An 11,434-nucleotide genomic window follows, 5' to 3' on the forward strand; every position below is an offset into this window, starting at 1 on the left:
TTATATGAATTTTTAAACAAGAAAATTAATTATGAAATAAAAAGTTTAATTTTCTACAAAAAAAATACAAATCTCAACAATATACAGACATTTTTATAGAAAAATTTGAATTTTCAGTTAACAAGCTTTCAATGAAACAGCTCGTTTTCAAATAAAGAAATGCATTTTTAGTTAAAACTATTAATCTTTGAAGGAAAAAAAAATTCATTTTTAACAAAAAAGTTTGTCTTTCAAATATATAATTTTATTTCCAACCGAAAAGTTGAAATTAAAACTACAATGATAAATATTTAACTGGAATATTTGAATTTTCAACCAAAAAGATGAATTTTCCAACAAGAAGATCGAATTTAAATAAAAAGATTAACTTTCGAACAAAAATAACATTTTTAACAAGATACACACATTTTTAAAGAAATGTTTGAATTTTTAACTGAAAAATATTGATTTTCAACCGAAAATTGAATAGTTAAACTTTTATTTGAAAAATTGATTTTGACAAAAAAAAAACACGAATTTTAAACGAAATAGTTTAATTTTCAAGCAGTGATGAATTTTTAAATAAAATTATAAATCTTCAACTGAAGTAGTTAAAAATTAAACCAAAAAAATTAATTTTCAATCAAAATGATACATTTTTAAACAAGAAAATTAATTTGGAAATAAAAAAATTAATTTTCTACAAAGAAAATACAATTTTCAACAACAAAAAATATATTTTTAACGAAAAAGTTGAATTTTGAACTCAAAAAAATATTAATTTTCAGCCGAAAATGGAATAACACCATTGTTAGTTAAAAAAATTAATTTTAATCATGAGAGTATTCAACTAAAACAATGAATCTTCAACAAAAATAATTAAATTTTCAAACAAAAAAAAAAATTTTTAGTCGATAAATAAATGTTTAACTAAAGAGAGGATTTTTAAAATAAATTATGGAATATTTAAATACAATAATGGTTACATTTTCAGTTAACAAGTTTTTAATGAAACAATTCATTTTTCAAATAAAGAAATGAATTTTGAATTAAAACTATGAATCTTCGAAAAAAAAATTAATTTTTAACAAAAAAGTTTATCTTCCAACCACATAATTTTATTTCCATAAAAAAACTTGAAATTTCAACTAAAATGATAAATATTTAACCGGAATACTTGCATTTTTAACCAAAAAAGATTAACTTTAACAATGAGCTTAACTTGCAAAGAAAAGGATCATTTTCCACCAAAATAATTTTTTTTTTGATATGGTACAGAAGATGGTAGGCAATAAGTTGCAAGAATTGAAATACTTTATATAAAACATTGATTTGTGGATTCAAAAAAATAATATTTTAACATAACTTAAAATAATTATTTTTTATTAAGTGTAAGGAGGATTCCAGAAGTCGAGGGAAAAAAATTATCGAAAAAAATCTCCTCTTCCCTTCTAAAATATTTCTAAATGGTTTTATAGTAAACAACTGTACAATATTCCTTAAATTACCTTTAAATTGTTGCATTCAAGTCAGAAAAATGGCACTAAAGTGTTTAAAAAAATGAGGAAAAAAAACCGTAAAATATTTCAGGACTGGAACATGACAATTTCCTCGGCGATAATGGATGTAGTGGGGCGAGGCTTTCCTTCTTCGTCCTTGATTTCCCCGTAGTAGAGTTTTCCTTTTACCAGGACTCTTTGTCCCTTTTTCATATAATTGTAGATAGTTTCTCGTAATGCTGGACGGAAAACGCAGACTTTGTGCCAATCCGTTCTTTGGACTGTCTCCCCTAAAATTAATTATTAAACTCGCTGTCATTTCGATTTTGGCCCTTTCCAATCGACAAACGTTTTATATCAAATTTTTTTTTTTTTTTTACAATTTTCTAAATTTTTGCCACTGCAAAGCTTCCTCAGGAAGAAAAAATTAGGAAAATTGTAGCGAAGAATAAAAGTTAAATATTTATTTTATATAATATTATTTATATATGAAAACTCGTAACCTCCATTAGTAGCGCATGGAGGCTGAATCTTACATAGTGGATTTAGCACATAATTTATGGCGGCTGGCGACCTCTGTTTTAAATGTATAGAACTAATCGAACTTAAAACTAGATGTCTACTTTTATCGATCGCCAAGAATTATTTTAATTCGTGTCTTTATTTTCACTTCCAATAACAGCTGTTATTTTTAATAATAAATTTTTAATTAGTTTATTCAATGTTAATATAATATTTATTTCAAGTATATCTTAAAATTGCATTCTTTTAAATAATATAAACGATTATTAAATTAATAGAAATATTGCGAAATCATCAAATTTAATAATATAATTATATAAATTATAATTCAATTTTTTATTAAGACGTAAAGTTATTATAAGCTAAATTATAATTAATATCGTATTTTTATTTTAACGCTATCTAATCAAAATTTAATATTGGAGCTATATCAATTCTAAATTTTACATAATTTAGTCATAAAAAAAAATTTTTGTTCACGTTTTCGTTATAATAATAATAATATTTTCATGAGTTCTATATTAGCAAATTATAAAGGTTAATAATATTATGTTATACATGCCCTATAATTTTTTATACTAATATTATATTCATATTTCATATTTTAAAATTATTTGCAGATTTAAAATTAAATATAATTTAAATAAATTTTAAATTGGTTTATTCATTGTTACAATAATAATTTTTAAAATTTTATCTTAACATCGAATTTTGTCAAATAATATAAAAGATTATTAAATGAATAGATATATTGTAATGTCATTAAGTTTAATAATATTATAATAGAAATTAAAATTTAATAATAAAAAATATAATATAAAATTACATAAAGATTGGATTTAAATTGTTCAATATTTAGTAACGTAAATATGTTATTTCCTCCCAGATTATGTATTTAAATATTGGATATTACTTTCGTAATAGATGTTTCTATTAAATAATTGTATCACAATTACATAATTTGTGATGTTGCCTCCGATATTGTGAAATTTTTTTAACTTAGCTAGAAAGCTTTTTAATAAATTAAATCTAGAGAAATCCAGTTTTAAATTTGAATGAGAATATAATAATTTACAAAAACTCACCTTTTCTGGAATTAGTCTAAGAGTTTATTAATAATGAAAAAATGTATATTATTTCAATTAATTTTTCTAATGATTCTGATATACTGAAATGTGTCTTTGCATTCGATTTTTCAAATCATATGAAAATACGTTTGATTTCTTTCTGAAATTAGTATCAAAAGTAACTAATAAAACAAATTTTCAAAAATGAATGTGATATTAAAAAAAATGTAGAATTTTGAAAGATTTTGAGAATAATTTTTTTTAAACAGTTATGGGAAAATTTTTAGCAGTTAATAATTATTTCTGAAATAATTGTTAATTTTAAAGATTTCAAAATTGTTAAAAAATAATATGGAAGATTTTAATAAAATTATTTCCATTTTCCGTGATTTAATTCAAATTTAGATAAACTTAATTTTTTAGGGCGTCAAGAGAAGGAAAAATGTATAGTTTAGTTTCAATTGGGAGAATTTCAAACAATTTTTTACTAATGAGTTCTAAGAGCTCATTAAAAAAGATTCAAAAACTTTTCATATTATTTTATAAAGCAAAAAAAAAGGGTTAACAAGTGTTTAAAGCAACATCGTGCCAAAATAAATAATTTTAGAACAAATTTTAGTAAATTTAAGAGATATTTACAAGTTTCAACACCATTAAAAACAATAAAAATTTATAAGATATTTTAGGACTTTTTGGAAAATTTAGGATAATGACATAAATTCTTTAGGTTTCCAAAACAATTTCTTAAGAATTTTTTATTCTAAAAATGAGCTTCAGCAGAAAATTCAAAAAAGATTTTAAAACATCAAATATTTCCTTAAATTTCGAAAAAGAGTACAAGATTTCAAAGCAAAATGTTTTAATTTTGTGACATTAAAAAATAAATTAAACCGTAAAATTCTATAAATATTTCGAAAATTTACAAGAATAAATAAGATATGCATTGATACACTGAATTCATTATTTCAGAATCTAATTTCAACAAGAATATAAGTCTTCAGAAAATTTTAACAAATGAATTGTTATTAGAAAATTGAGCAAATTATAAAAATGAGTATAAAAGTGAGCGCGTGCGTGCGCGCGCACATAATAGTCTAGTATTATATTATCTGATATTATATTCATTTATTGTAAAACGCATGGCGCCATTTTCGATTAATTCTCGAAACATCTCGAAATTAATCGAAACAATTTGAAACTACTTTTGTCAGGAAACCCGTGATTTTGATAGGATGGAGTTTTCATTTTTTTTTTGCTGCTTAAAAAGTCTGAAATGCACTATATTCTAAACAGTTTTTGATATCAATTAATAAGTAATAAACAACTAATTAATGCATTCAAACTGGAATCCTTGAATTCCAAGCTTTTAAAATTCAAGTTCCAAAAATGTAAATCCACGTTAACATTTTTAATAGTCAAAATTAAAGAATCAAACAATGAACTTTCAAAATTTTCAAAATTATATTATTTTAAGTAATTTTAAATTAGACACATTAAAAATTAAAAAATAATTTTTTTAACTTAACAGTTCTTAAATTAGAAGTTAAATTATTTTTATTTTAAACAGTCGAGACATCATTTTAAAAGCTTTAAAATTTTATTTCGAATTCTTGAAAAATCTCTAGAAATGGTTTTAAATTTGTACAGATACAAAAGAATTTTTGAATTTTTTTTCGAAACTTTTAAATATATGTCAAGATGAACTCGATATTTTCTATAACCTACAAAATCTTGCAAAGTTTAAAAAAAAAAAATTTTAATTTACAAGTATTAGAAAGATTCAAATTCAATTTAGAACTTGAAATAATTTCAAATTCTTACAGCCGAATTTAAAATAAAATGTAGAGTTTTGCGAATTTAAACAAAAAATGTGTAATTTTTTTAAGAACTGTAAAAGACTTTAAAAGCATAAAAAATTTTCTTAAGATTCTTAGGAAAATTGAAAATGATTTTTCACTTTGAAATATTATGGAAGATTTTAAGGATTGCTTTTTTTTTTAATTTGCAGGATTTTCAAAAATTGTAGAAAAATTTCGATTAATTTAAAAATATATTTAGAAGTTCTGAAAAAAATGTTAGCACACTTTGTTTAAATTATTTGAAATAATTTCAAGTTTATAATTAATTTCGAAGTTTTTCAAAACTTCTAAATATCTCTTAAAATTACTCAAATTTTCTCTACAAATGATAAGCGTTTAATTGTTATTTGCTCATCAAAATTTAACAATTTCACTTATAAATTAAATACATTTTAAATAGAACAATTAAAATTGTAACGCTTAAAGTTTAAAAGTTCTTCGAAAATCTAAAGATTCAAAGCTTTCTATGTAGAGAAAATTCAGTTTCAAATTGTTTTGTTTTAAATATTTGGTTTCAATTTACACGTCTTAAATGAAAATTGAAATATTGCTAAATATTAAATACTTATTCTTTTTCTACATTAAGAAATTTCAAATTAAATAATTTTCACTCACAACATTGTAAATTGAATAAAAATTTTTAATTGTGACTATATTATTATGGATTTATTTTTAAGTTGTAAATAGTAAAACGCACATTTACATTTTTTAATGGCTAAAAAATTAATAGAAATAATATATCAATAAATTTATTTATTAAATTTAATATAAAAAATATAAAATAAGGAAAACCTGAAATCTAATCAAATAAAACAAGAAATTTCAATTTCAAATGCTTTTAATTTTTAACTGTTTAAGTCTTCAAAACTGCACTTTAATTATTTAAAAAGTTGTTAAAATCAAACTTCGGCAGATTTTTCTTCTGTGAAATCGTAAAATTCCCGGTATAAAAAAATCTTCGATTTTAAAAACTACTAATTTTTTAAACCTTTAAAACTGTATTTTAAAATTCTTTAAATTAAAATATATGCCTTTAAAAATAAAAAATCCAAAATGGAAAATTTTAAAAGTGAAAGATCTTAGAATTAAGTATTCTAAACTGAACAATATAATCATTTATAAAAATCACAATTTGAAAAATTATTTTTAAAACACGTTTGAAATCAAAGCTGAACAAAATTTTTATTCTAAAAATTTTATAGGGTTTGAAAATGATAAAAAAATTACTTAAAACTCTTGGGAAAACGCAAAATGATTTTTCTTTTTAAAAATAAATATCAAAATGAACATTGAAAAAGATTTCAGAAGATTCTAAATTATTTTATAAAAATTCGAAATAAAATGGAAACGATATTCAAGCAAAATCTTTCAATTAGCGAGATTGCAAAGATTCATACAAAATTAGAGTAATATTAAGAGACATTTAGAAGTTTCAAAAAATTCAGAAATAAATTAAAAGCTGAAAAATTTTGAAAGAAATGTTTCAAAATATACATTTTTTAAAACAATTTTTTATTTTGAAAAATTTAATTTCCAAAGAATATTTAAAAACATTTTATAATATAAAAAAAGATTTCTAAATTCGTCGTAACACATTCTATAAAATGTTAACGCAATTTTTGTAATTTTTCAAAATTGTCGTCAAATTTTTGAAAAACTTCGAATAATTTTAGAATTTATTTCGAAGGTTTAAACCTTTCGAAAATAGTTTTAAAAAATAATTTAAAACTTTAAAATATTTCAAGTTTGTTATAACAAAATTAAGTTTTTGAAAATTTCGAAAAAATTGTTGAAGCTTTTTAAAATTTAAAATTAGTTTCTAAAAATTTTAAAAACAATGGGAAAAATTTTCAAGCAAAATGTTTCAATTAGCAAGATTACAAAATTTTATAAAAAAAGGTAAAAGACTTCACGATAATGAAAAAAGTTCTCATATATCATCGAATAATTTGAACTGATTTTGTATTTCGAAAAATCAATTTTAAGATCATTTAAAAAATTTTTCATTTAAAAAGATTTCCAATGTTGTCAAAGCAGAATCTGCAAGATTTAAAGAAAATATTTTTAAAATTTCAGATTTTCAAGGAAAATTTTTATTAAAAAATGGAAAAAATTTGAAAATTGATTACAAATTTAAATGGAATTCAAAAAATGTTAAGCAAAATGTAAATGTTTGCGAATTTCGAAAAAACATTGTAAAGCTTTTTAAGAAGTTTGAAAAGTTTTAAGAGAATAAAAAACCTCCTTGAGATTCCTGAAAAAATTTTTGATGACTTTTTATTTTAGAGCATTAGTTTAAAAAAAAATTGAACAAAATTCAAAATATTGTTATAATTTTAAAAGATCTAAAACTCGAGTTTTTCTTAAAAAAATATATTTATTTAACTTAAAACAATGAATCAATAAAGTTAGAAAATTAATGTTTATTTGAAATTTGTGTTTTTATGTTTTAAATTATGTACCCACCAAAAAATAATTATTTGGGTGAATTATTCTTTCTTGTCTGAAAAATAATTTTTAGATCAAATTTGAACTATTTGGCTGCAAAATTTCGTCTTTTTTTCTTTGAAAATTAAACTATTTTTGTTGAGAATCTTGAAAATAAAGAAACTTTTTAAGAATTTCAAAAGGAATCAAGATGATAAAAAATGTCTGAAAATTCTTGGGAAAATGAAAAATGATTTTTCCTTTTGAAAATAAGTTTTAAGAGAAAATTTATATAGATTTCAAAAGATTTTAAATCACGTTCTAAAATTGTGAAAAAGAATGGGAAATATTTTCAAGCAAAATCTTTCAATTAACAATATTATAAAGATTCATAAAAAATGTAAGTAAGTTCAGAAATTTCGAAATTTTAAAAAGATTCAAAATTAGAAAATATTTTTTAAAATGTTTTCAAATAGACATCTTTTAATATTGGAAAATTAACATTTTTAAGCTTCTTAAGGATTTTGAAATGATTCACGATAATACAAAAATTATTTTAGAATTTATGAGAAAAATTAAACTGATTTTTTATCCTGAAAAATTAATTTTAAGAGAATATTCAAAAAACTACTAAGTTTTCAAAATGGTTAAACAAAATAATTCAAAATTTGAAAATATTTCAAAACCTTGTCGATAAAATTAAAACTTTAAAGATTTCGAAAAAAAGTTCGAAGCTTTTAGGAAGTTTCCAAGGCTTCAAAAAAATAAACTTTCTTAAAATTCCTACGAAAATTTGAACTGATTCTTTATATTAAAAACAAATTTTAAGAAAAGATTGAAAAAGCTTTCAAACTATTCTCTACAATTTCCAAAAAGAATTGGAAATATTTTTAAAGCAAAATGTTTCAATTAGAAAGTTTACAAAATTTTGTAACAAATTAAAAAAATTTTAAAAGGCTTCGCGGTAATACATGAATGTTCTCTTAAATTATAGAATAATTTAAACTGATTTTGTATTCTGAAAAATTAACTATATAAAATAAATATATAAAAATAAAAAATAAATATAAAACTTTCTTGAAATTCTTGAGAACATTTTTTTATGTTTCAAAAAATTTCAAAATTTTACAATTTCAAAATGTTTTTACAAATTTCGAAAATAGCTGGAAAACTTAAGGGCAGTTTTTTTAATTTTTAAAGATTTTTGAAAATAAATAAAAATCTAAAATAATAAAAAATCTAAAATAATAAAAAAATCTAAAAAAAAAGAAAAAATCTATAAACTTCAAGAAAATTAAAAAAAATTTCTTAAGATATTAGGAAAGTAATAAACTTATTTAACTTTTAAAATACATGAACAAATAAACTAAGAAAAAAAGTTTATTTTTAAAGATTTCTAAAAAAAAAAGTTTTTTGTTAGAATTTGTATATGTTTCGAGGATGAAAAAAATATTTTTAATTCCTGGGAAAATTAAAACTGATTTTTTATTTAAAAAAATAAATTTGGATGGAGAATTCCCAACAAACTCAAAACATTTTTTTTTAGCCTTTTACAGCAAAAATTAGAATTTTAAAACAAAAATTATTTTACTTTGAATAAGATTTAAGATCTTTTAACAAATTTACATTATTTTAGTTTTTTTCGTCCGAAATTGGTATTTTTCATTTTTTTAAAATTAATTTCAAAAGTGATTCTAAAATGATCACAATTTTAGATTATTTTATCGTTTTACACTAAAAGCTAGCATTTTAAACAAAAATTATTATAGTTGGAACAAGTTTTAAAATCTTCTAACAATTTTCGATTATTTTAGCCTTTTGCACAAAAAATTATTATTTTAAAATAAAAATTATTATAGATTAAAGATGTAGAATTTTTTAACAATTTAAGATTTACTTTAGTGGTTTTCGTCAGAAATTAATACTTTTTATTGAAAAATTTGATTTCAAAGACGTATATAAAATTTTAACAATTTTCGATTTTGCTAGCGTTTTACACCAAAAACTGGTATTTTAAAACAAAAATCATTGAAGTTTTAACAAATGTTTTAATTTTTTATACAGTTTTAGTTTATAGTAACGTCTTTCAGGAGAAATAATTGAAAAAACATGAGATTTCAAAGATTTATAATTTTTTACAATTTTAAGTTTCTTTAGCGTTTTACACTAATCACTGGCAGTTTAAAATAAAAAAATTATAGTTTGAAAAAGATTTAGAATTTTTAAAACAATTTTACATTATTCTAGTGTTTTTCGTCAGAAATTGAAGTTTTTAATAAAAAAATTTAAACAATTATTTCGAAGACGACTTTCAAATATTAATAATTTTAGGCTATTTTAGCGTTTTACACCAAAAAGTAGTATTATAAAAACAAATTTTGTTTAGTTTGAACAAGATTTAAAATCTTTTCACAATTTTCTATTTTTCTAGCGTTTTACGCCAAATTTCAAAAATGATTCTAAAATGTCAAAAATTTTAGGTAATTTTAGCGTTTTACATAAAAAATAAGTATTGTAAAACAAAAATTATTTTACTTTGAATAAAATTGTTAATCTTTTAACAATTTTCCATTTTTCTAGCGTTTTACGCCAAAAATTAGTATTTTAAAACAAAAATCATTCAAATTTTCAATTAGTTTAGCGTTTTTCGTCAAAAATTGATATTTTTCCTTTTTTTAAATTAATTTCAAAAACGATTCTAAAATGTCAACAATTTTAGGTCATTTTAGCGTTTTACATGAAAAATGAGTATTGCAAAGAAAAAATGATTTTAATTTGAATAAAATTTTATATCTTTTAGCAATTTTCGATTTTTCTAGCGTTTTACGCCAAAAACTGGCATTTTAAAACAAAAACATTTAAATTTTCAATTATTTTAGTGTTTTTCGTCAAAAATTGGTATTTTTCCTTTTTTTAAATTAATTTCAAAAACGATTCTAAAATGTGAAAAATTTTAGGTAATTTTAGCGTTTTACATAAAAAATGAGTACTGTAAAAAAAAAAAATAATTTTAATTTGAATGAAATTTGTAATATTTTAACAATTCTCGATTATTTTAGTGTTTTTCGTCAGAAATGGGTATTTTTAATTGAAAAATTGGATTTCTAAAACGTATATTAAATTTTAACAATTTTAGGTTACGTTAGCGTTTTACACCAACAGCTGGTATTTTAAAACCAAAATCATTACACTTTTGAAGAGATTTGAAACTTTTGAACAGTTTCAGTTCATATTATTGTCTTTCACAGAAATTAATTTTTTTTACAAAAAAAACAAAACCTTAAATTTCAAAGATTCATAATTTTTTTACAATTTTCGATTTTCCTAGCGTTTTACGCCAAAAACTGGCATTTTAAAACAAAAACATTTAAATTTTCAATTATTTTAGTGTTTTTCGTCAAAAATTGGTATTTTTCCTTTTTTTAAATTAATTTCAAAAACGATTCTAAAATGTGAAAAATTTTAGTTAATTTTAGCGTTTTACATAAAAAATGAGTACTGTAAAAAAAAATAATTTTAATTTGAATGAAATTTGTAATATTTTAACAATTTTCGATTATTTTAGTGTTTTTCGTCAGAAATGGGTATTTTTAATTGAAAAATTGGATTTCTAAAACGTATATTAAATTTTAACAATTTTAGGTTACGTTAGCGTTTTACACCAACAGCTGGTATTTTAAAACCAAAATCATTACACTTTTGAAGAGATTTGAAACTCTTGAACAGTTTCAGTTCATATTATTGTCTTTCACAGAAAATCATTTTTTTTACAAAAAAAACCTTAAATTTCAAAGATTCATATTTTTTTTACAATTTTCGATTTTTCTAGCGTTTTACGCCAAAAACTGGCATTTTAAAACAAAAACATTTAAATTTTCAATTATTTTAGTGTTTTTCGTCAAAAATTGGTATTTTTCCTTTTTTTAAATTAATTTCAAAAACGATTCTAAAATGTCAAAAATTTTAGGTAATTTTAGCATTTTACATAAAAAATGAGTACTGTAAAAAAAAAAAATAATTTTAATTTGAATGAAATTTGTAATATTTTAACAATTCTCGATTATTTTAGTGTTTTTCGTCA

The 11,434-nt window shown here is 20.5% G+C and overlaps 1 protein-coding gene across 1 annotated transcript in view; it reads right to left on the bottom strand.

Annotated features, from left to right (window-relative positions):
- Window positions 1-1,421: 1,421 nt before the first annotated feature.
- The window catches only part of LOC117172837 (single-stranded DNA-binding protein, mitochondrial), a 16,599-nt gene continuing 6,586 nt past the window's right edge, over window positions 1,422-11,434 (bottom strand). Inside the window, exon 4 of the mRNA XM_033361085.1 lies at window positions 1,422-1,768. Within this exon, the coding sequence (XP_033216976.1) occupies window positions 1,566-1,768 (203 nt within the window). The 3' untranslated portion in view covers window positions 1,422-1,565. The remainder of the gene's footprint in view (window positions 1,769-11,434) is intronic.

This window comes from Belonocnema kinseyi, chromosome 5 (genome assembly GCF_010883055.1).
Source record: "Belonocnema kinseyi isolate 2016_QV_RU_SX_M_011 chromosome 5, B_treatae_v1, whole genome shotgun sequence".
In the NCBI taxonomy this organism is placed as follows: domain Eukaryota; kingdom Metazoa; phylum Arthropoda; class Insecta; order Hymenoptera; family Cynipidae; genus Belonocnema; species Belonocnema kinseyi.